Source organism: Lolium perenne, chromosome 3 (genome assembly GCF_019359855.2).
Source record: "Lolium perenne isolate Kyuss_39 chromosome 3, Kyuss_2.0, whole genome shotgun sequence".
NCBI classification, from domain to species: Eukaryota; Viridiplantae; Streptophyta; class Magnoliopsida; order Poales; family Poaceae; genus Lolium; species Lolium perenne.
This window is the reverse complement of record NC_067246.2, coordinates 225,565,848-225,592,033: the sequence shown is the minus strand read 5'-3', so window position 1 is coordinate 225,592,033 and position 26,186 is coordinate 225,565,848. Positions and strand designations below refer to the sequence as shown.

Here is a 26,186-nt window from a genome sequence, read left to right as displayed (position 1 = left end):
CTATTTTTGTTTGTGCGTGCTTAATTTTTCTTCTTGAAGCTCTTTCGTCTACTCCGACGTATCGGCGGACAACTTCTACACACCGATCGATCACGGAGGCCTTCTCTACTACTCCATCCAACTATGGCGCGCATGGCTCATGGTGGTTCTTTTCTTCGCACGTCCGGTACTGGCAACCCTGGTGCATGCCTTCATCCCGGCGCGCTCCCGAGTTCTGCAAGATATGCAGCGTGTCTCCTACTACTTCTACCACAACAAATTCCTCCTTCCGAGCGTCTTCCCGGGATCAACGACGACAGCGACCAAAACACCATCTACCTCAACTACATTCTACAAGGCGATTACATCAAACACGGCACCATCGCCATGACAACAACGGCTACATCGGCATCAAGGCTATACCACGTACTCGGCTTCTTCTCCAGTTGGACATCAAGGCTATACCACGTACTCGGCTTCTTCTCCAGTTGGACCGTCCGCGTTACTACCGATCCAACTGCGGGGGTGTTAGAGTATATCACATCTAGCCTATATTTGGTAGTTTAAGATTGTACTCCAATTCTATCTCTACTAAGCTTCTTGCCCTTCAAGTCTTCTCTACTATATAAACAGCCCGAGACACTCGATGTAATCACCAATTATCATAGATTCAATACTCAATTCTACAATGCACAAACCACATTTATTGCAAAGTTTCAATCCTTACACTATAAAAGAAAAAAAAATCGACCATGTAGCTTTTCTTCAACCAAATGTGACATGATTACATGTTACAACTCATGCACCACATTTTTATTCGAAAATGAGGTATACCCCGGTCTCTGCATTGATTCAACCGTAATACTCAAAAGATTCTGCCAACCAAACAGACCTATTAAGCAAACTCAGCTCATTAATTCATACTAACACGGAATAGACAAAAAGAAAAGTGAGTGTGACATAGCTTGCTCTTATTGCCTAACTGTTCAGCTTCTTATTCAAGTGCCCGTGCACTGGTCCAATAATAGATGAACATAATCTATGTTGTTTTGCACAAGAAAAAGTGAACAATGGTATACACAAGTTAGAGGCAAGTTTCTGGGACCTAATGAATAAACAACCTGTACCACGTTCCTGCAACCAAAACTCAGCCATGCACTTGCGCTTGCCCGTGCACATACAGAGAATGAGGGCATTCACTTTCTAAATCACATTCTTGATGCAGGCGTTTTGCATTCTCAAGAGACTTCTGCCTTGAAATGTGTTTTGGTATCAGCTACTTATTGGTGTTATCCACTACTGTATTTGGGAGAACTCTTGCTTGAAAACTCCTTGCTCTGTAAAAGGAAAGAATGATACAGCTTATCACTTGGCAGAACGAGATTGATCTTCTTTGGCAATAGAGCTATTGCAATAAATAAACCAAAGTTACCAATCAAAGCTAGTCAAATAGATTCCTTGGCTCTTGACTTAGTCAGGAAAATGACTAAGTCAGTCTGCATCATCTCTCTTCCTTTCTTATCTCAGATGTGGAACTGAAAAATTCTTTTGCTGCCAAAGCTCTGAAAGAGAACATAACATCGAAGGGAATAAAAACACTGTTGATTATAAGTTGGAATGCAAATAATACGTCACATTACTCATTACTAACAGTTGAAATCTGGAAAGGGAATTCTCAAAATATTTAATTTTACCTTCGAGCAATGGTGATGCACTCTCTATCGACAAAACCAATCAAGAGTCCTCCATCCTGATGATCAGAATGTTCTGAAACTACAGGAACTTGATCCACTCCATGAGAATCCATAATCTTTTCAGCTGTGGTAAGTGGCATCTGAGGTGTCACAGACCACATTTTACACCTAACGTCTCCACAAACATGAGATACCAGACAATCCTGTAGCTGTACCTGTACCTGTTCCAGCATTAACAGAGAATGTACAAAAATTAATGGCCATTGACAACAGACATTATATAAAGTTAGGCAAACTTAACATCCTCTGAATTACCATTTGACCTCTCAAGAAAATAAGAATCCCAACTTATTCCCACTGTTTATGTAAAACCTTTGAAGTTTGAAGTAAACATGAATCAAAACTTCAGCGTTGAGAAATACCTTTCCAAAACAATGTTGATAAATATGACAGATATAGCAATCCTATTAGGACATGGAGAGATGTGGCTAAGGGACTCATGTACTAACTCCATTCCATAAGGATCCTACTTTCACTGAAGGATGACAGGTAGCAAAACCAAAAAAAAAAAAAAAGGCCATAGACGACCCAATCCAAGTAATCACTAATCAATAGAACCCGACCAAGCTAGAAATAATTAGGACGCCATAGGATCAGAGCCTAGGTTATTCTTTAGGGCAATACTTGTATATGGGAAGGATCTAAAGGTCCTAAGATGATAGTTTGTTAGTTGTTATGTGATTTATTTATTTTTGAAATGGGAAGCTTAGCCCCAGCCTCTGCATCAAAGTGGTGCACACAGCCTTCAATTATGTGATGGTTTGTGAGTTGCTTATTTCATGTATCTGAATTGTAATGTGGTGTACAGGGTTAGACTGAGTACCGTACGCTTTTGGTTCTGAATCCAAACAGCCATATGGAAGCAACTACTACATATGCTATATTTGTAATGTGGTGTACACGTTAGACTGAGTATCAGTTAAAAAAGTTAGACTGAGTATCAGTTAAAAATAAAGGGTTAGACTGAGTATGGTGCCCTTTGGTTCTGTATCTAGAAGCATATGGAAGCAAATCCAGAATAGGCATATGGATTCTCTAAAAAAAAGGCATATGGAAGCAACTAAATTCTACTACATACACTAGTTATATGTAAAATGAAACTGAGGCAGGTGGTGTTCTGTTACTTGAAACCAATACTAACGGAAAGAAGGGTCCATGAATAAGACAATGGCATATCTGATAGGCTAAAACCATCAAGGTTCAAGAAATTGATGAAATGAACCAGTGGAAAATGGTTGTTATTCCCACCTCAGTTTGCATCCTGGTGGTTTTAGAAGTTCTGCAGAAATCTTGGAAATCTTTTAGTGTTAGCAAGCCTACTAGAGATTTATTGCTCTCAGTGATCATAACAAAGGGTTGCTTCTCCGCAAGCATAAGATTTAGTGCCTCGACTACTGAAGTTTTCACTGAGACAGAAATACATTTAGTTTTCATAGCCTCGGCAACATTAAGATTTTCCAGCATGTCAGAATCTCTGGCATCATAGACACAAAGTGAGCTTTCAAGTTTACATAAGTCTGCGGTAGAATCAGAACTATCCGCAGAAGTGGCTTGTTGAGTTTGAGAGGACACAATTTTGCCCTCTAAGAGAGTTCTTGTTTTCTCCTCCGAAAAATCCAGCTTGGCCTTACTGCTCGTGGAGAACCTTTGAGGAGAAGCAATCCAAGATGATAGTCCAACAGCACCAAGCAAAGGTAGAACTATACGATAGTCCTGTGTAAGCTCGAACAGTAGAAGGACAGATGTTAGAGGCACCTTGCATACACCGGCAAGTGTAGCTGCCATACCTACCTGCAAAGATGAGAAAAAGGAAAACACGCATAAACAATGGTAGCATTGATTGCTTAATATCCTCAGCAGTATAGCAGAACATAAGAGTACAACTGGCAAAAAGTTAAAATGAAAAACTGCTGAGCAGTGACTACAAAATAATCAGGAGAGATGGGAATGCCACCACATATGAGTATTATTAGCCGTACATACAGAGAGAGAGAGAGAGAGAGAGAGAGAGAGAGAGAGAGAGAGAGATCGAAGTGCTCCCTCCGTTGCAAAGTTTACAAAGTTTGATTCTTGAGATCTACTGGTCCTCTCCAAGAAACAATGGAAGGAGTAGTTGCCCAGAAGAAAGATAAGATTGCTTTGATGGACATATTACCAGGCCATATGCTTGAGGTGATGCCACGTCTAGGAAAGGGACATGAAACAGTGCTTCAGATCCAGTAAATGTAAACCTCATAAACTTCCCATATGCCATGCCTGTAGCTGCACCAATAAAAAGGGATGGTGCATAATAACCCCCAACCAATCCAAAAGCCCTGCACAAAGATGTCGCCAATATTTTTACTCCAATGAGCTGAACCAATACAGATGCTGAGAGACCACTCGTAAAAGGCCGTGATTCCAGTAAAATATCAACATTCTCAAAGCCCCAGTACAGAACTTCGGGGTACATAAGAGCTAGAAGACCAACAATAAGGCCACCCAAGGCAGGGGATGCAGCCCTCGGTAATCCAGTTGCCTTTTGTAAACTTTCAACTGTGTCCATAGTTAGTGCTGTACACCTAGATAGTGTGATTGAAACCAAGCCACAAAAGATGCCCAGCAAGAGATACAGAGGAAGTTCTGACATTTATGAAGTCATGTATAAATATCCTCATACTTTCATTCTCTGGATCATAGAAAACAAATTGTAAAAAGAAGATACCATTTGAAGTCACTAAGACCAACCTATAATTGGGAGGATTGTAATTTGTAGGGGCTTATATGACTATAAAAGGCCAAACAAATTGTAAAACAGCAGATGGCTTTAGGAGAATCAGGTATTCAAGAACCAAACTGCGCAACTGGGAGCCAACTGATCCAACTTTAGCAACTTTTCAGAGTTTTTCGTTTGGTGTCCTATTTTAATGCTATCTTGTAATAAAACACATGGCCGTGTGCATCCGAGGATGCAGAGCCCGGGAGGCTGGTCATTCCTTTCCGAAATAAATTGGTTGAGGGCATGACATATTTTATTTTGACATATTAGTTATTTGGGAAGTGTTATGCAGTAGGAAGAAGTTATAACAGAAGATAATTCATCATAAGAAATGTGACACCTAACCGCAAATACCGCAGAATATACTCTGTATTCATACAGAAAGCTGCAAATATCAATTATAGTGAAGACAAGGTACCTGTCGGAGAGCGAAAATCATATTCTGGAACAGTGAAAGCAGGATCAGAACCAAGACCAATCTCTGAAACAACAGACGCTATCACTGCACTGAGGATCACCATAGGTGTTGAATTGGAAAGGGATGAAGAATCCTCAGATGAAGGCCACAAAACAGACTCCACCGCAAAGAAACACCCAGCAACAGCAGCATTGAAACCTAAAATACAAGGAAATCACCTGAAAATATGAGTAAGATGGAATCAGAAAGCAGAAGGCGCAGTTTTTTTTTTTACTTTGTCTGCTGGACATGTTGATCATTTCAGAGTACTCATAACAGGTGATTTTTTTTCTCAACAAACCATAACAGGTAAATCTAATACTTGCTGCTGGTTAAAGGTAGGTGACAATGTGACATAGGAACATGTCCCATAAATTCCACCAAGCGATGCAACCATGCAGCTAAGTTATAGCTATCTTCACTCTTATAAAGATCAGAAGTTGGTGGCGATCCATTCACCCTTATGAGATTACCTCTTTAGCTGGCAAGAAATCAATTACCATAATTATCATATATTTTATGTAGTAGACATGTATTGTTAACTTTTGATTAATTGTTTAGATTATTATATAATTATAAGTAAAAAAATTAGTTCGCAAAAAGTGAAAGACTATGATGACAAAAGGGCAACAGCTCAATCGATGTAGAAAATATTTGTAGTGGCGCACGAGCATTTGGCTGGTCAGTACAAAAACCTATAGAGTATAGGTAATTAAGTAATTACTAATTGCAATAGGCAAGCAACAACAACAGCAACATCAAATCCTTTTTCCCACGCAAATTGTGGTGGGCTAATTGCAATAGGAAAGCATCGAAATGAAAATATACGTGGAGAAAATTTTCTACAGTGAACTGGAATTCTGATGATTATATAACATGTTGGTTCAAAATTATTTGAAATAATAAATATGAATAAGTCAGGTAAAATATCACATGCTTACACGGTTACCCCATGGTTAATGCATCATATCTATAGCAAAAACCTTGCGATAAAATATATGAACAAGAAGGGATCACAAATTTACCCGATGCAATGCCAGCTGCTGACCCAGCTGCCACAAGAGACAGCTTCTTTCCCCCTTCCCACCCAAACACATTTCCAAATCCTTTCGCTATAGCAGAACCTATCTCGACACTGGGTCCCTCAGGCCCCAAAGAGTTGCCAGTTCCGAGCGTGAAAGATGCTGCCACAGCTTTCAAGAATGGCCTAAATACACCCTTTATATTAGATACAGTGCCATCTGAGTTCGTTTTGATAGAACTTCTTAGCGTATTCAACCCTCCAACTATGATGCCTCCACTGACTGGAACAAGTATCACCCTCTGCCAAATTTCACCAGTGGGTTCCTCCCTCAACCACGAAGCGCCTCGTAACGGTATGCCATCCCAAAGCAGGTCACGTATTTCATGAACCTGTGACAAAAGAATACAAATTAACATCTCAAGCAGCAATAACAGATACTTAAACTTTTTCGAGAAAACACAAAAAGCCTTTGCGTTTCATTTCATTGAAAAGAGAGAGAGTTTTACAAGACTCCTAGGAAGTAAAGAAATACAGCTCAGTGAACGTCGCAGGTCTGCGGCAGAAGCTATCTCGGACCGGGGGCACCGGCTCTAGCCAAAAGCGCAGCTTCATCTTTGATGCGCGAGACAATGGCGTCGTCAGTAGGTTGGGCACCGTCGAAGACGCATTTGTTAGAAGTGTGATGGAGGCCAGGCGCTTGCGCATTGGTTTCAACGTCTCACGTTTGACGCCGTGCCACCATTCGATCAGCAATGCTTGTCGCTCCGGTGGTTGGCAGGGCACACGGAGCCAAGGTAGGACGTGCCAGACCTGACGGGAGAAGGGGCAAGCCGTCAGCAGGTACGGTATGGTTTCCAACTCCTGATCACAGAGGAGACACCGTGGGTGGTGTTGGAGTCATCTGCGTTGCAATCGTGCCGCTGTCCAGCAGATACTTAAACTAACAGTATGAATATAACACTGACTTCTCATGGTAGCAAAATGTACCCAAAATGCCAAATTTTCAAACTGTATCATTTGGACTTGACACCTGCAGCTTCGGGTTCATCCATATTTTGATGAACACCTGCAGCATCCGGAATTTGGACCCTTACCAAAGACGGGGTGTCACATCCTGTACCGTGGCATAACATCTCGTCATGATAAACTTGACACATTTTCAGCCTAAGACCATGTTGGCCAGGCACCGTGAATCAGGTCGAATACTCGAATGGTAGGAAAGGGAACCAAAGGGGGGGTACATGAAAGAGTTTGGAGTTACCTTGCTTGGTTTATTCATTGGCACAACTCCCTCTCATGTATATGAGGCAGTCTAAACAGATACTCTGACCCACTTCCTAACAAATTCCAAATTCAGAATTCAACCCATATAACTTTAAGGCGTCTATAGCCATAGCAAGCAATCAAATTGTTCAGCTAGGAATGGTTGCTTCCAAGCTGGTAGTATCCTAGGCCCAGGTGGACCAGTGTTGGCATCGTGTCCCAGCTAGACACGGCTCTTTTGTCAATTTGGACATTTCATGGGGCTATCGTAATTTGAGGTGGCAGAAATAGTTAGGCTTTTGGAATTAACCATGTGTGTTGGAGAAATGAGCACAATGATTCCGAGTCTCAAATATTTGTGTGCATTCCTATATTCAGCATCAATGTCCATCCAACCCTATTAATACAAACCTAATCGGGCTAGAACTTTGGCAGGGGTGGCCCTCATTTTTAAGGGGAAGGAGAAGTATATATGAGGAACATAGTTAAATTCGCTTCAGCAACCAACACATATACTGTACATACAAGTTCGCACGGACTCGTGAATCTATTTCAAAATTTAGAAAGAATCAAACTAGAGTCAGTCAGTTAGCAAGCGGCTACCGAGAGATTGAAGAGGACGACGGAGACGCCGGTGAGAAGGCCGACGAGGCAGGCGGCGAGCGTGACGAGGTCGAGGCCGGGCGCCATCTCCTCCACGGACGCCTTCAGCTGCTCCCCCCGCCGAGCCTCGGCCTCCTCGTCCTCCGCTCCGCACCGAACCCGAAGGCGCACGCCCCCGCGCCGGCTACCGGGCAGCAAGGGGCGGACCGCTGCGCGGAGGAGGCGGGGAGGAGGCGGATACGCGGACGAGGCGAGCAGGAGACGCTGGGAGCACGGGGTCGCTGCCGGCGCCATGGATTCGAAATTGCGGGAACTGGTACCCGGATTGATAACCGACTATCTCATCACTGATTTTCTGGTTGCCTGGCCGCTGCTATGGATTGGAGGACAAAAGGCTTCCAGGCCTTTCCGGACGGAGGGGGCCGTTTTTTGCAGTTCAGTTTCTTCTCGCCATATTGTGGTGGACATGAAGCCGCTACGTGCTCCATTATCCTCTCTTTGTCTCCTTCTCTTTTAGCTTCTCCCTCTATTAGGGAAGAAGAATATATAGCTGGTTTATTAACATAAAACCGGCCAAACAATGGTACAAGCATCTTCGCTGACCGTGCCGCACACACAACCACCTGATTACCCATAGAAGATGCACACACGCCACACGAACACACGCCACACGAAAGTGAAGATCGGCATTGAGGTTGCCCACCAGCGTCATCACTCTGCAGCGAGTTCGACTTCCCCAAAGAAGAGACCAAGAGACAAGATCTCGCGGAAGTGGCATTGTGAAGCTCAAGCCAGCCTAAACCAAATAGGAAGCTCCTCGTGTACGGGATGCCAGCTCCGACTCTGATGACAAGCTCCGGAGTTGGGGATGCATACCACGCCGAAGAAGAACTTCACAAATGAAGAGGCTCGAAGAACATCGCAGTTCCGAATTCATAACAAGCGAATGCCAACATGAAGAAACTCAGAGAAGCCAGGCTAGGAAGCCAAGTAACCATCACTAATCAACGCAGTCATCACCACACAAGTTCTTTCCCAACTCCAAATGTGAACCCAGGCAACCTTACCCTTCTTCCCGACACATCTTCCCTAGGCAGACCTCCTTCTCAGCAGCGACCTCACTCATGCCGGCGCTCTCCTGGTTCTTTCCTGGCACTTGGCACATACGTTCAGGTACAACGCTAGCTTGAAGAGTAGGTACCACTCGATGATGGAGAGATCTGAATTGGCGTTTTCAGGAAGGAGGATGGTGTCCCCCCAAGCAACCTAGCGCCACCGTTCCCCCCCCCCCCCACGCAACCTAGCACCGCCGTCCCGCCACCTTGACCACCGCAGACAGCATCACAACGAACCCTTTCCCATTCAGATCCGGGAGATTCGCTGTAAGAGCAAGATCCATATCCGGTGTTTTGTGTGTTTGATGACAACACTCGAATGAATTTAACCGTGCGCAAAGATTGTCTTTGATAGATTTGCAAAGTGTATGGTGCCCTCGCTGAACACATTATGATCGGAAGACTGAAGCGTAGTTCTTAGGTTTTCTGGTTTTGTGTGTGTGTCGCGAGGTAACAAGGTAGGAGAGGAAAAGAGGAAAAAGCAGTTTCAGCCATAGCGGTACTACCGGTACTAGGAGCGGTAGTACCGCTACCCTACTGGTACCGCTCGGAGGTACCGCTCTGGAGGTTTCTCACGCAAATGTCTCACAGAACAAGTTACGGTACCTTGAGCGGTAGTACCATAACTAAAGTACCATAACTAAAGTTACGGCAGTACCGCTTCGGTACCGCTGCGGTACCGCTTGGGATCCAGTAAGGTTTGGAGTCCATTGTGGTACCTCGAGCGGTACCGCGAGCGGTAGTACCGCTATGTGTCCACGTGGACAAGTTCTGTGGGGATTTCGAATCCAGAGCGGTAGTACCGCTTACCAAAGCGGTAGTACCGCTTAGGCAGAAACTGCACATAACGGTTAGATTTGAGGAGACCTATATAAAGGCTCTTTCTTCCCCAACTCGTTTTTAGCTCTTCTCTCTCTCTCCTCCATTGTTGCTGAGCTCAAACTGAGTGGATCTCCCTACCTACCCAATCAATCTTGCTCATACTTTGAGGAGTGGTGGAGGAGAACCCGATCTATCGTTCTACTGAGAGAAATTTCACCAATTCGTGGTAGTCCTTAGTGGATCTTGGTGGTAGGGTTCCTATGGTGGGATCTTGGAAGAAGTGCACCTATGGAGGCTAGCTTCGTGTTGTGCTAGCCCCTGTTGACGTGGGAGTTGGCAATCTTTATGGTGTAACTTTTCTTCAGATCCCCGTCAAAGGCGCCAGAAAACAGTCTTGATAACGCGTGAAGCACACGTCCGTTGGGAACCCCAAGAGGAAGGTGTGATGCGTACAGCAGCAAGTTTTCCCTCAGAAAGAAACCAAGGTTATCGAACCAGTAGGAGATGAAGGCCATGTGAAGGTTGTTGGTGAAGGAGTGTAGTGCGGCGCAACACCAGGGATTCCGGCGCCAACGTGGAACCTGCACAACACAATCAAAATACTTTGCCCCAACTTAACAGTGAGGTTGTCAATCTCACCGGCTTGCTGTAAACAAAGGATTAAACGTATGGTGTGGAAAATGATGTTTGTTTGCAACGAGCAGCAGAGAACAATGATTGCAGTATATTGTATTCAGATGTAAAAGAATGGACCGGGGTCCACAGTTCACTAGTGGTGTCTCTCCAATAAGATAAATAGCATGTTGGGTGAACAAATTACAGTTGGGTAATTGACAAATAGAGAGGGCATAACAATGCACATACATATCATGATGACTAATATGAGATTTACTTAGGGCATTACGACAAAGTACATAGACCGCTATCCCGCATGCATCTATGCCTAAAAAGTCCACCTTCGGGTTAGCATCCGCACCCCTTCCAGTATTAAGTTGCAAACAACAGACAATTGCATTAAGTATGGTGTGTAATGTAATCAACACAAATATCCTTAGACAAAGCATTGATGTTTTATCCCTAGTGGCAACAGCACATTCACAACCTTAGAACTTTCTGTCACTGTCCCAGATTCAATGGAGGCATGAACCCACTATCGACCATAAATACTCCCTCTTGGAGTCACAAGTATCAACTTGGCCAGAGCCTCTACTAGCAACGGAGAGCATGCAAGATCATAAACAACACATATATGATAGATCAATAATCAACTTGACATAGTATTCCATATTCATCGGATCCCAACATACACAACATGTAGCATTACAAATAGACGATCTTGATCATGTTAGGCAGCTCACAAGATCTAAACATGATAGCACATGAGGAGAAGACAACCATCTAGCTACTGCTATGGACCCATAGTCCAAGGATGAACTACTCACACATCAGTCCGGAGGCGATCATGGTGATGTAGAGTCCTCCAGGTGATGATTCCCCTCTCCGGCAGGGTGCCGGAGGCGATCTCCTGAATCGCCCGAGATGGGATTGGCGGCGGCGGCGTCTCTGGAACTTTTTCCGTATCGTGGCTCTCGGTAATAGGGTTTTCGCGACGGAGAGTATAAGTAGGCGGAAGGGCAGAGTCGGAGGAGGCACGGGGGCCCCACACCATAGGCCAGCGCGGGCCCCTCCTTTGCCGCGCCACCCTATGGTTAGGGCGCCTCGTGGCCCCACTTCGTATCCTCTTCGGTCTTCTGGAAGCTCCGTGGGAAAATAAGACCCTGGGCGTTCGTTTCGTCCAATTCCGAGAATATTTCCTGTGTAGGATTTATGAAACCAAAAACAGCACAAAACAGGAACTGGCGCTTCGGCATCTCGTTAATAGGTTAGTGCCGGAAAATGCGTATAAATGATGTAAAGTGTGTATAAAACATGTGAGTATTATCATAAAACTAGCATGGAACATAAGAAATTATAGATACGTTTAAGACGTATCAAGCATCCCCAAGCTTAGTTCCTACTCGCCCTCGAGTAGGTAAACGATAACAAGGATAATTTCTGAAGTGACATGCTATCATAATCTTGATCAATACTATTGTAAAGCATATGAGATGAATGAAGTGATTCGAAGCAATGGTAAAGACAATGACTAAACAACTGAATCATATAGCAAAGACTTTTCATGAATGGTACTTTCAAGACAAGTATCAATAAGACTTGCATAGGAGTTAACTCATAAAGCAATAGATTCTTAGTAGAAAGTTTTGAAGCAACACAAAGGAAGATATAAGTTTCAGCGGTTGCTTTCAACTTCAACATGTATATCTCATGGATAATTGTCAACACAAAGTAATATGATGAATGCAAATAAGCAAGTATGTAGGAATCAATGCACACAGTTGACACAAGTGTTTGCTTCTAAGATAGAAGGAAGTAGGTAAACTGACTCAACATAAAGTAAAAGAATGGCCCTTCGCAGAGGGAAGCATGGATTACTATTTTTGTGCTAGAGCTTTTCATTTTGAAAACATAGAAACAATTTTGTCAACGGTAGTAATAAATCATATGCGTTATGTATAAGACATCTTATAAGTTGCAAGCCTCATGCATAGAATACCAATAGTGCTCGCACCTTGTCCTAATTAGCTTGGATTTACATGGATTATCATTCCATAACATATGTTTCAACCAAGTGTCACAAAGGGGTACCTCTATGCCGCCTGTACAAAGGTCCAAGGAGATAGATCGCATTTGATTTCTCGTTTTTGATAGATCTCAACTAAGGACATCCATACCGGGACAACATAGAAAATAGATAATGGACTCCTCTTTAATGCATAAGAATTCAACAACAGATAATATTCTCATAAGAGATTGAGGATTAATGTCCAAACTGAAACTTCCACCATGATTCATGGCTTTAGTTAGCGGCCCAATGTTCTTCTCTAACAATATGCATACTCAAACAATTTGATCATGATAAATCACCCTTACTTTAAACAAGAAGAACATGCATAGCAACTCACATGATATTCAACAAAGGTGTAATAGTTGATGGCGTCCCCAGAAACATGGTTACCGCTCAACAAGCAACTTATAAGAAATAAGATACATAAGCTACATATTCTTTACCACAATAGTTTTTAAGGCTATTTTCCCATGAGCTATGTATTGCAAAGACAAAGAATGAAATTTTAAAGGTAGCACTCAAGTAATTTACTTCGGAATGGCAGAGAAATACCACATAGTAGGTAGGTATGGTGGACACAAATGGCATAGGTTTTGGCTCAAGGATTTGGATGCACGAGAAGCATTCCCTCTCAGTACAAGGCTTTGGCTAGCAAGGTTGTTTGAAGCAAACACAAGTATGAACCGGTACAGCAAAACTTACATAAGAACATATTGCAAGCATTATAAGACTCTACACTGTCTTCCTTGTTGTTCAAACACTTCACCAGAAAATATCTAGACTTTAGAGAGACCAATCATGCAAACCAAATTTCAACAAGCTCTATGGTAGTTCTTCATTAATAGGTGCAAAGTACATGATGCAAGAGCTTAAACATGATCTATTTGAGAACAACAATTGCCAAGTATCAAATTATTCAAGACAATATACCAATTACCACATGAAGCATTTTCTGTTTCCAACCATATAACAATGAACGAAGCAGTTTCAACCATCACCATGAACATTAAAAGTAAAGCTAAGAACACCAGTGTTCATATGAACGAGCGGAGCGTGTCTCTCTCCCAAACAAAGAATGCTAGGATCCGATTTATTCAAACACAAACAAAAACAAAAACATACAGACGCTCCAAGTAAAGCACATAAGATGTGACAGAATAAAAATATAGTTTCACTAGAGGTGACCTGATAAGTTGTCGATGAAGAAGGGGATGCCTTGGGAATCCCCAAGCTTAGATGCTTGAGTCTTCTTGAAATATGCAGGGATGAACCACGGGGGCATCCCCAAGCTTAGACTTTTCACTCTTCTTGATCATATTGTATCATCCTCCTCTCTTGATCCTTGAAAACTTCCTCCACACCAAACTCAAAACAAACTCATTAGAGGGTTAATGCATAATCAAAAATTCACATATTCAGAGGTGACACAATCATTCTTAACACTTCTGGACATTTTTCAAAGCAACTGAAAGTTAATGGAACAAAGAAATCCATTCATCATAGCAAAAGAGGCAATGCGAAATAAAAGGCAGAATCTGTCAAAACAGAACAGTCCGTAAATACGACTTTTTTAGTGGCACTTAACTTGCTCAGATGAAAAAGCTAAAATTGAATGAAAGTTGCGTACATATCTGAGGATCACACACGTAAATTGGCAGATTTTTCTGAGTTACCTACAGAGAGGCCTACTCAAATTCGTGACAGCAAGAAATCTGTTTCTGCACAGTAACCCAAATCTAGTATCAACCTTACTATCAAAGACTTTACTTGGCACAACAATGCAATAAAATAAAGATAAGGAGAGGTTGCTACAGTAGTAACAACTTCCAAGACTCAAATATAAAACAAAAGTGCAGAAGTAAAATAATGGGTTGTCTCCCATAAGCGCTTTTCTTTAACGCCTTTCAGCTAGGCGCAGAAAGTGTGAATCAAATATTATCGAGAGATGAAGCATCAACATCATAATTTTCACAATTTGTCACAATAGGTATCTTAGATGCTCCATCATCCATAGTGGTACTAAGGGCTTTGTAAATTTTAGGCCTATAATAGTTTTTTTGGCTTAGGCACCTTAGAGACATACATGAACTTTTGCTCCTTACCCACATAAACTTTCTCCTTAAACTTAAGAGAAGAAAAAGTTGAACCCAAGGTTCCCATAGCTTCTTCAAGTTCACTAATCCTATGGGTTTGATTATCATGAGTAGCACAAGTTTCTAAAACGGCAATTCTCTCATTAATTCCTCTTAGAGATTTATCAAGTTTATCAGTGTTATCAAGTAATATTCCCAATTTAGTCTCAACACTTGGAAGATTTTTCTCTATGGCCTCCAACTTTTTCATGACATCTTTTAGAGAGATTTCAATTTTAGCTTCATTAACAGGTGGTATTCCAACTAGACTCTCAATAATGCAACTAGCTTCTAAAGCAGGAGTGCCTAGGAAATTACCTCCCGCAAGAGTATCAGGAACATACCTATTCTAGCTAGAGATACCAACATAAAAGTTCCTAAGTAGGATAATAGTGGAGTGTTTCTTAGTGCACCTATGATGAGCATCACTAATTCTATACCAAGCATCTTTAAAACATTCTCCCCTTGTTGCTTAAACGAACGAACTTCAACTTCAGGATTACTCATTTTTTTAGCAATAGTAAATAAAGCAAACTAAATAAAGTAAATGCAAGTAACTATTTTTTTTGTATTTTTAATATAGAGAACGCAAACAAGACAGTAAATAAAGTAAATGCAAGTAACTAATTTTTTTTGTATTTTTAATATAGAGAACGCAAACAAGACAGTAAATAAAGTAAAGCAAGTAACTAATTTTTTTGTATTTTTGATATAGAGAAAGCAAACAAAGCAGTAAATAAAGTAAAGTAAAGCAAGACAAAAACAAAGTAAAGAGATTGGATGTGGGAGACTCCCCTTGCAGTGTGTCTTGATCTCCCCGACAACGGCGCCAGAAAACAAGCTGTTGACGTGGGAGTTGGCAATCTTTGTGGTGTAACTTTTCTTCAGATCCCCGGCAACGCCGCCAGAAAACAGTCTTGATAACGCGTGAAGCACACGTCCGTTGGGAACCCCAAGAGGATGATGTGATACGTACAGCAGCAAGTTTTCCCTCAGTAAGAAACCAAGGTTATCGAACCAGTAGGAGATGAAGGCCACGTGAAGGTTGTTGGTGAAGGAGTGTAGTGCGCCGCAACACCAGGGATTTCGCGGCCAACGTGGAACCTGCACAACACAATCAAAATACTTTGCCCCAACTTAACAGTGAGGTTGTCAATCTCACCGGCTTGCTGTAAACAAAGGATTAAACGTATGGTGTGGAAAATGATGTTTGTTTGCAACGAGCAGCAGAGAACAATGATTGCAGTAGATTGTATTCAGATGTAAAAGAATGGACCGGGGTTCACAGTTCACTAGTGGTGTCTCTCCAATAAGATAAATAGCATGTTGGGTGAACAAATTACAGTTGGGCAATTGACAAATAGAGAGGGCATAACAATGCACATACATATCATGATGACTAATATGAGATTTACTTAAGGCATTACGACAAAGTACATAGACCGCTATCCAGCATGCATCTATGCCTAAAAAGTCCACCTTCGGGTTAGCATCCGCACCCCTTCCAGTATTAAGTTGCAAACAACAGACAATTGCATTAACTATGGTGCGTAATGTAATCAACACAAATATCCTTAGACAAAGTATTGATGTTTTATCCCTAGTGGCAACAGCACATCCACAACCTTAGAACTTTCTGTCTCTGTCCCAGATTCAATGGAGACATGAACCCACTATCGAGCATAAATACTCCCTCTTGGAGTCACAAGTATCAACTTGGCCAGAGCCTCTACTAGCAACGGAGAGAATGCAAGATCATAAACAACACATATATGATAGATCAATAATCAACTTGACATAGTATTCCATATTAATCGGATCCCAACAAACACAACATGTAGCATTACAAATAGACGATCTTGATCATGTTAGGCAGCTCGCAAGATCTAAACATGATAACACATGAGGAGAAGACAACCATCTAGCTACTGCTATGGACCCATAGTCCAAAGATGAACTACTCACACATCAGTCCGGAGGCGATCATGGTGATGTAGAGTCCTCCGGGTGATGATTCCCCTCTCCGGCAAGGTGCCGGAGGCGATCTCCTGAATCCCCCGAGATGGGATTGGCGGCGGCGGCGTCTCTGGAACTGTTTTCGTATCGTGGCTCTCGGTAATAGGGTTTTCGCGACGGAGAGTATAAGTAGGCGGAAGGGCAGAGTCGAAGGAGGCACGGGGGCCCCACACCATAGGCCGGCGCGGGCCCCTCCTTGGCCGTGCGGCCCTATGGTTAGGCGCCTCGTGGCCCCACTTCGTATCCTCTTCGGTCTTCTGGAAGCTCTGTGGAAAAAAATAAGACCCTGGGCGTTCGTTTCGTCCAATTCCGAGAATATTTCCTGTGTAGGATTTCTGAAACCAAAAACAGCACAAAACAGGAACTGACGCTTCGGCATCTCGTTAATAGGTTAGTGCCGGAAAATGCGTATAAATGATGTAAAGTGTGTATAAAACATGTGAGTATTATCATAAAACTAGCATGGAACATAAGAAATTATAGATACGTTTGAGACGTATCAGCCCCATAGGTTGTTGGGAGCCTCCGTGTGTTGTGGAGCTCGCCCCAACATTGTGAAGGAATCACCGCCTCGACCGGTGCCATAGTGGAGAAGGGGGAGCACCTTCATGGAGCTCTCTCGAGGAAGAAGGTGAGGCCTTCCTTCGTGGTGTGGCCGTCTAGCCTCTTGTGTGAGGCTAGCACCTCCTCAACGCAGACGTACTCCCTTTTGTGGGAGGAACTGCAGGAAACAAACCTCGCCTCGTCTCCGCGCCCTCCGGTTGTCCCGCTCCTTACTCTTACTATCTTGTTTGGTTCCTTTACTTGTTGCACTTGTCTAGGATCATACTAGGATCACCTTGAGCATCAAAGCTATCACCTTTACTTCCGTTGCACTAAAAATTGAAAAGGCTAAAACTTGGTGTAGCGTCCATTCACCCCCCCCCCCCGCCCCTCTTATTCGCTATGATCCATTCAATTGGTATCAGAGCAAGGTTTTCTTGCTCGGGCTTTACCGCCTAAGAAATGGCCGAACAAGAGACGGTTGCGAATGGATCCCTTCCCGGTGAGCAATCACCTCCATCATCAATTGCCGATAATACTCCGGCTACTTTGGATGACCTCAAGAAATTGGAGTCATCCATTGTATCTCAAATGAAGGCTATGATGATGGAGTTGATTGCTCCAAAACCAAACCCATCATAGATCCTAAGGGAAGTGTCGATGTTCCTCCACAACAAGTCAACACTCTTCCTCTTGTTGGTTTTGTTGAGCAATCGACAAAACCACCTCGAGAAAGGGAACTTGAGGATGTTGAAACTTCATCAAAAGGGAAGGATGAACCTCCGGTTGCGGGATAATTAGGAGGTAATCATGCGGTGCCCCCACCAAGTGATTACACCATAAATGTCCCAATACCTATGCCTCATATTTTGACTCATGGTTCACCACCGCTACTCGAATCTAATAGCTTTGAAAATTGGCAATTCTTAATGCGTTCTCATGTGCGTAGTGCTTCTACCGAGCTTTGGCGCATCATTGAGGAGGGCTATTCACCACGAGACCCAAAGAACTTGACAAGAAGGGAAGTGGTGGATGACCAACTCAACGCCACCGCCATCAACATGATCCACATGGCCGTCACGCCCAAGGACCGCGCTCATATCCGCTCGCTCAAGACCGCCAATGAAGCATGGAACAAACTCGACAAGCTCTTCCTCTGAAATGAGAGCATTCAAAGCTCTCGGTTCGATGAAGTGAACAACATGGCCGAAAACTTCGTCATGAATGAGGGAGAATCGCCCGAAGAGATGTACCGGCGCCTTATTGCTCTCACCGTGCAAATGCAAGATCTTGGAGCAACGTTTGTGGATGACCCTTGGATCAAGAGAAAGTTCTACAATGCTCTCCTTCCTTATGAGGAAGTAAAGTTGACGGCCATCCGCCAAAACGCCTCTTTCCGTGCTATGACATCCGATAAAGTCCTTGGTGAAGTCATCGCTTTGGACATCTCTAAGAAGAATGCGGAAGATCTTTTTGCTCGCGCCCACAACACCCGCAAGCCCAACCTTGCATTGAAGATGAAGGAGCATGGAGCTAGTGAGAGCGATGAGGATCCCATTGAGTGGGGTCCGGATGATCTCAAGGCCAACTATCATGAACACATGGCTCTTGCCGCCAAGAGTTTTTGGAGTGGAAACAAGACACGAAGCTCAAGGCCAAGAAGATACTCACCTCATGATTCTACTAGACACTCCTCCAAGAGCCCAAGGGAGGAACAAAAGGGAAGATCTTGCTACAATTGCGGCGACAAAAGTCACTTTGTTGCGGATTGTATCTATGAGAGAAGGGAAGACAACGGTGGAAGGCTCGTCCGTAAGAGCAAGTTCAAATTCCTCTCCAAAGGTTTCTCCAAGTTCTCCTCCAACTTCGATGACACCAAGATCTCCTCCACCAAGAAACCTAGAGCCTTCATTATTCATGAGGAGTACTCCTCCGATGAAGGTGATGAGCGTGAAGACAAAGGGAAAGAAGAGGGAGTGGACGCCATCGCCATTTCCACTCCTTCCATCTCTCTCTTCGAATCTCCAAATGAGAACCTCATCACCAACACCCCTCGTTGCTTAGTGGCAAAGGTATTGTTGGAGGTAGAATCCCTTTCCGAACCTACACCTTCAAATACTATATCTATTGTGGGTTTGGATGCTCCTCTCACTAACATTCTAGGAGATCAAGACCATATGGTGGAAAAGGAGAGGCTTGAGGGAATTAGAGCTTATCTCTCTCACTCAAGCTCATGAGGAAGAAGTGTGCATGCGTATGTCTCTTGAAGCTAGTGCTATTATTCATGAAGACTCCAACAATTCCCTCATCTCCCAACTCATCAAGGACCGAGATTATGCTCTTGGTTGGGTGGATGAGCTCAAGACGAAGAAGCTTTATCTTGAAGAAAGCCATGAATGGTTGCTTGAGGATGTTGCAACCCTTACCAAGGATTTCAAATCCTTGGAAAGCAAGTTTGAGCTACTATCCGAGATGTGGAGGCATCCTCAAGAAGAAGTGTACAAGAAGAAAGAAGATGAATGTCCCAATTCATGTTGTGACAAACTCCTTGACAAAGTTTGCTTCTTGAGAAGGCACAATGAAAAATTCTTGAAAGTCATTTCTGATAAGGGGTGGCCCGATCTTCTCAGTAAGCAACGGTGGTGATGATGTTCACGGGGTGATAGCAGCGGAGAAACACGACGATGTAGTGGATGATAAATTGTATGACGCAACGAGATCTCTCGATTGGTCCCTGTCGCCAGATGCAACAGCTCTCAACCCTGCAAGATATTCGCAACTCCACACACTTGCGCACGTAGCCGCCGACCACGAAGCGGTAAGTTGCAATCATCTAATTCCCAATGGAACAGCAGATCACACAAGACTTAAACAAGATCTACACAATATCCAAGCAATATGGTGTAGGGAATTCAATAGTTTTGCAGAGCAAACAACTTAGAACTAGGGTTTATCTTAAACGTGGTCTGAAGCCGCTAGGGGGTCGTCCAAGGCACTTATATAGGCGTCCGGGATGAGTTCTGGTCGAAAAATACAAGTAAAACTATAACACCCCAAATTTCAATAAAAAGAAAGTTAGAGAATTCCAGAAAACAAAATTTCAAACCAACAAAAAACTTTTCTATTTGCATATAGTACCATGCATAGGACTTGTGCATTTGAGTGATATGCCATGATGATTATTATTGCTTGTATTTGATATGCTCTAAAACCCTAGTGTGATCATATGAAGATCACCAACCAAATAAATCAAAGAGGAAGAAATTCCATTAAATGGAAAACCCTAAAAACCCTCACATATGCCCTATGGCATTTTTATAAATTTTGACCCTAGACCTATTTGGTCTTCACCATTAGTTGAGTAATGTTATTAAACACTTACTACAACTTTTGGAATCAAAGATTCACAATTCAAATGGATTTCAAACACAAATCCCACTCACATATGATAATGGTCAATTTTGACAATTCTAGTCTGATCACCACTTTGAGCCCTTGCCATTCAATTTTCCCAAACCAACCCTGGCTAACTCTTTGCACCATTTCAAAGTCAACATCAAGGTGAACAACTTTGGTGAAGATCACCATGCAAAATTCATCTTTGATCATGAGCAAGGCTCATCCAAAGTCTCAACTTTCTCACATATGGAACAATCTACACTTAGCCATTTTGGCAAATTTTTGAATTCTAAAAATTCCACCACCACCTCAAATCATCTCTGGTCATTTACAACTAATATCAACACTCACTTTTCAAACACATTCACCATTTGAATTAATTCAAATTTAGACATTTTTCACAATTTCCAAATATGACACTATTTACACACTATAGCAAATAGTGATCTAACCCAACAAATCTACCCTAACCTACACCATTTGGTCCCCTGGTCCCCTCTCACTCTCAATGCAGCATAGAAACCCTAGTGGTGCATGCATAGCATGCATGCACACACCATGTCGGCCATGGCGCCACCTTGCCGAGCCTCCCCTCTCTCCCTTGCTCCCCAACCCTGGCCACCTTGCCCTAGCTCGCCACGTCGCTCCTCTACGTTGTCTAGCACCCACAGAAGCAAGGTAGATGCCCTAGCTACGCCGGAGGACGCGCGCCCAAAACCGCCAGTATGCCGCTCGCGTCGCGACCATGCGCGCCATGGACGCGCACTGGCCACGCGCCACCCCGCCAGTACACGCAGCCCCTGGACCCCCTGCGAGCACCTTGAGCCTCACTGTGACACCGCGACGCCGTTGGACACGCCCTCGACCACGACCCGCACCCGCCGTCGCCGGAGAAGCCAACCCTGGTCCGCCGCGGGCGCGACAGACACGGAAGCAACGCGACATAACTAGGCCCTCCCCGACCACGCTGTCGCCACCATTCGCCTCGCCTGGACACGTAGAGCATCCCTGCACCCTTGCCTAGCTCGATAGCTCGCCGGAGACGCCGCGCCCATGTCGCCCGCATCACTGCCCCGCAACCCTCATGCGATTCTATAAATAGGAGGTTCCCTGGACCAAACCAACCACACCAGCTCACTCCCCACCTCTCACTGCTTCGCCACCACCACTCTACTCACTCGATCGTCGCCGGAGCTGCTCCAATTTGAAGATCGGAGCCGCCCGTACCTGGTGGACGCCGCCGTCGATTGGAGCCACCCCAGGACGAGCCGACGGTACCAGGAGAACCGCCGTCGCCCACATCTACCTCGCGCATATTGCCATCCCTTGCTGGAGCCGCTGTAAGCTCTCCCACCCCCTACCTGAGCCGCCGGTGAACTCCCCTCTCGCCGGCGGGACGATGAACCTCGGCCGTTAGATCTCGATCTAATCCTACGCCCCAGCTTCGCCCATACCGTTTCGGGTTTAAACACCCACTGACGGGTGGCCCCCGCTGTCAGGCAGCCCGCGCGGCACTGGACCGTGGCTGGGCTGGCCTTGGCCCGTTTTTAAATCTTTGAGCCCACCTAGCTTTCCCGCAGGCCTTTTAATTCAAATTCGATTCAAATAATTCCCAAACAAATTCCTTACAGCACGAACTTTGAATTTAAATAGTTCCAATTTGGCTAAACCAAATTTAGTGAACTTTATATTGTTGGAAAGCTAGAGAAATTATCTACAACATGCCACTGGTCCCATGACCAGATTCTTTGTAGAATTAATGGGATAAAAATAACAAGGCAGGGACTTTTCCCTATTCAAATAATTATTAAAAATCAACCAAAATAGATATTAAGTTAATTCCAACTCTAATAGCTCACATTTGACTTACACTAATTGTTTCTGCAATAAAATGGTGTGGTCACTTTGCATGATCATGCCCTTGTTTAATTAATGGATCATTTGACTAGTTTAACTAGTTGATATTGTCCAAAACTATTAAAGTAAAATATGTGGAGTAGTACACTTCATTTAAACTTGTCTCACATGAATTCATGGGATGTTTGTACCTCTGGTCCAAAATCTCTTATATGAATTACTTGAGATTTAAATCAAATGTAGTGTTATTTAAATAGTATGAGGTGATCTACCTCATTTAAATCATTTTCACAAATGATGATGATGAACATTTGACTTAGGTCAATATGAGTTCATACATGATTGTTTGAGAAATTAAATCTTAAGAAGATTTCAATGAGAGGAAATTATTTCTCAAGAACCCTATGGAAACTATCATTTACATATGAAATACAAAGAAGTGAATTCTATTTAAACCCCACAACCCATGCACCTAAGTAGATTATTTTGTGTGCATAGAATAGTTTGTGTGTTTATATGTGATGTGTGGAATAGCTATTGAATTAGTGAGTAATTATACTCGTATTCAAATTTAGACGGTAGCACCGGAGAGTACGCCGAAGAAGAAGGTTGCTACCAAGAGGAGGAGGAGGAACAGTTTGAGAACTACCAAGGCAAGCTAATATTCTTGCAAAGTGCAAAGCCCCTTGGGGCAAGGCACCATGTTTCTTATCTTTTCTTACATGAACCCATCCCAAGTTTTTACTTTACAAGTTTTTTTACTGGTTTTCTAAATGAGTTACTTTTATAGTTAACTTTGGTCAAAGTACAAGTTGGTTACTAGAATAGTGAGTTAGTCTCTTCCAAGCAAAGCAAGATAGCACCCCTCATGAATTAGAGCTAGTGCTAATGAACTAAACTTGACTACTCTAGATGGGAACAATGTGATTTTGAAATGATTTTGAAACCTTGGAATGATGATGCATTCCATTGAATGATTTATGAAGGTGAACAAGAGAAGATAGTGATTTTTGATAAAACAATGGTGTTGGTTTGAATGCGATACCTTTCCAATTATCAAGTACCCCCACAATACCTGATTATGGGTAGGGCTTAACTGGAAATTTATGCGTCTTAGTATGGGTTCCCTCTAAACAAGCGTCATCGGGGTTATGCCGAAAGCTGCCTCTACCACAAAAGAAATGATATGATATGATGCGAAATGAGGTGAATGTCCGGCCCAAGCCCTGTGCAGTTCCCAGGGTGACAGTTGGTCTTCACTGGGAGGCCAAGCTCATGGGGAGAGGTGCTCATACTAGGATTTGTAAGTGAAAGGTTATGGTTGATGATCCGCGTACTGTGTTACGATGATTCGGGGTAATCCCGACGGATGAAATCAAATGTTGTGGCACAAGTGTGCAACCTCTGCAGAGTGTAAACCTATTCGAATAGCCGCGTCCACGGTTACGGACGGTTGGAAAGGCCATACAGTTTCCAATGTCATACCTTTGAAAATGATGTTGAAAGATTATGGTGAAATGACTTGTGGTGGATTGAATTGAAATCACCACTTGAAATGGTGGGAATGACACTAATGTTCCCACTTGAGTTAGTTAGCACTTGAATAAGCTTTTCTCAAACTTTGTGAACTAAAACTAGCTTTATGCAAATAAACTAGAGCTTAGCAAACCCTACTAGAATGTCTAGCACTTACATTAGTATTAGTTTGCGAGTACTCAACGTACTCACGGCTTTGTCCCTGGCTATTCAAATGGCCAGAGTATGAAGATGACCAAGGAGATGACCAGCAGGACGCCTACGACAACTAAGCGCCTTCCGACGTCAAGCGTTGGCCTGTGGACTAGAGAGTCCTTGTATCTTACGCTTCCGCTATGTTGAACTATGAACTTGTGTTTGTTCGTTGATCAATAGATCAACTATTCGTGTAATATGGATCATGTGATTCCAAATTTGTAAGACCTATGGTTTGTAATGAATGATGACTGTGATACTTAACTATTATGCCTCGCAACAACAATATTCCTGGGATTGCGATGTATGACATAATAGGCATTCGGACTTAAAAATCCGGGTGTTGACAAGTTGGTATCAGAGCCATTGTTTGACCTTAGAAGACCTTAGTTAGAATGGGCGTTCTGAAAAACTTAACTTTGAAATCAAATGAAAGAAACTATTTGTGAAAAATTTCTACACTCTTGTCTTGGAGACTTTGCCAAAATTTGATGAATCATGTTCTATCTTATTTTGACTCAACTTAAAATTTTGCCACACTTTGCACTCTCTAACTTACTCATCCAATTCTCTTTCAGATGGCGCTGAATGAACCCATCAACACCAAGTTTTACCAGCTTGGGAACGGAGGGAGCTTGATCTTCGAGCACGACCTCAACGCCGTCTCTGACTTCCTTTTTTTTTTTTTTTTTTTGAAACCTTATACTGTAGGGCAAAAGCCCCACAGCTCCCCACCTTTTATTAAAAATTAAAGAGAAAGAACATAGTCCAAAGATAACAACATAAAGAAGAAAAAACAAAAAAGGACACCACCTCTCAGGCTATACAAGAGAGTCTCTGACTTCCTTGGGCGCCCACACCCCGAGTTTCAAGGGGTTCAGCTGGACGACACGCCCGGAGGAGAGTTGCAGTGGGTGATCACTGCCGACTTGAGGGGCAAGATGGAGCCTCCCACTTCGGAGAGGATCCTCTTCTCCTTCCGTGAGAGCAACTGGCTCGACGGACTCGCACGTGGCCTACAGGAGGCACTTGCGCGCCTTTGTGGACAGAACGTGGTGCGCATCCTCGCCTCTCGCTACGCTCACCTTGTGAGGCGTGATGCCGCGGGAGTGCCCATGGAGCTGTAGCCGCACCCGGAGTTGAGGCACCATGCTGAGCACCTGGACTTCATGCTCTACCAGACTCAGAAGGACCTCGACGCCTCCCGCGCTTACGTGAACCAGACCCATGCTCACATCACCGAGCAGGGTGAGGAGATCAAGCTACTCAACAATGACCGCAAGAGCCTTCGCCAGCAGTGTGCCAAGAAGGACGCTACGATTCGTCGCCTTCGCGCCCGGATCGCGTCACTTGAGGCCACTGTCAAGGCCCAGGAGGATCAGATTCGTCAGCTGGAGGATGACGATGGAGGCATCGACATTCAGGGAGGAGACGCCTTTCTGAGCGACGACAACGACTTTGAGGAGGACGAGAACACCGAGGAGGAGGACTACGAGTTCCTGGAGGCAGGACCCGACGACTACGTCCCGATCGATGTCGATGATGAGGAGTAGTTGCACTAGTACCACTTATAGTAGGTGTGAGTTGTATCCCGTCCCTTGTATCGTAGCATGAGTATGGTTCTTAAAACCATTGGAGTATGTGTGTAGTTTGTACTATGTGTTGCATGAATGAATGTTATGTTTGTCATGAAAAGATTACAAGTTTTCAAAGGTTTTTCAAACTTAACCAAAATGAACCATAGAATGTTCCCTCTTATCTCATAATCTTCTACATCTTCAGATGGCCCCTCCAAATCGCACCAACGACGCGATGCTGCAACTGCTGCAAACCATGCTTGCAGACCGGGAAACCGAAAGAGCCGAACGCCAAGCCAACCTCATCGCCTTGCAGAACATCGCCAACCAAGGCCATGGAAATCATGACCACCCCGGATCCAAGCTCAAGAACTTCAAAACACCAACCCTCCGGTGTTTAGCAAGACCGAGGAGCCCCTCGATGCCGACGATTGGCTCCAGACTATGGAGAACAATCTGGAGGTAGCCGG

General features: G+C 43.7%; 1 protein-coding gene across 3 annotated transcripts; it reads right to left on the bottom strand.

The window, feature by feature from the left end:
- Positions 1 to 950: 950 nt before the first annotated feature.
- Positions 951 to 8,330, bottom strand: LOC127343524 (chloride channel protein CLC-e). 3 transcript variants are annotated; one of them, XR_007877317.2, is made up of 8 exons: positions 7,839 to 8,330; positions 5,974 to 6,361; positions 4,910 to 5,107; positions 3,889 to 4,355; positions 2,982 to 3,524; positions 1,674 to 1,888; positions 1,412 to 1,541; positions 951 to 1,316 (listed from the first exon to the last, which is right to left on the bottom strand). XR_007877317.2 is itself a non-coding variant. In XM_051369649.2 (7 exons), exons 1-7 carry the CDS (start codon positions 8,130 to 8,132, stop codon positions 1,481 to 1,483), a joined length of 2,172 nt encoding a protein of 723 aa, XP_051225609.1. In that variant the 5' UTR covers positions 8,133 to 8,327; the 3' UTR covers positions 951 to 1,480. The 3 variants fall into 3 exon arrangements, 1 of the variants encoding a protein (XP_051225609.1); XR_007877316.2 differs by having other exon boundaries at positions 1,674 to 1,894; positions 7,839 to 8,327; XM_051369649.2 differs by having other exon boundaries at positions 951 to 1,541; positions 1,674 to 1,894; positions 7,839 to 8,327.
- Positions 8,331 to 26,186: the final 17,856 nt, after the last annotated feature.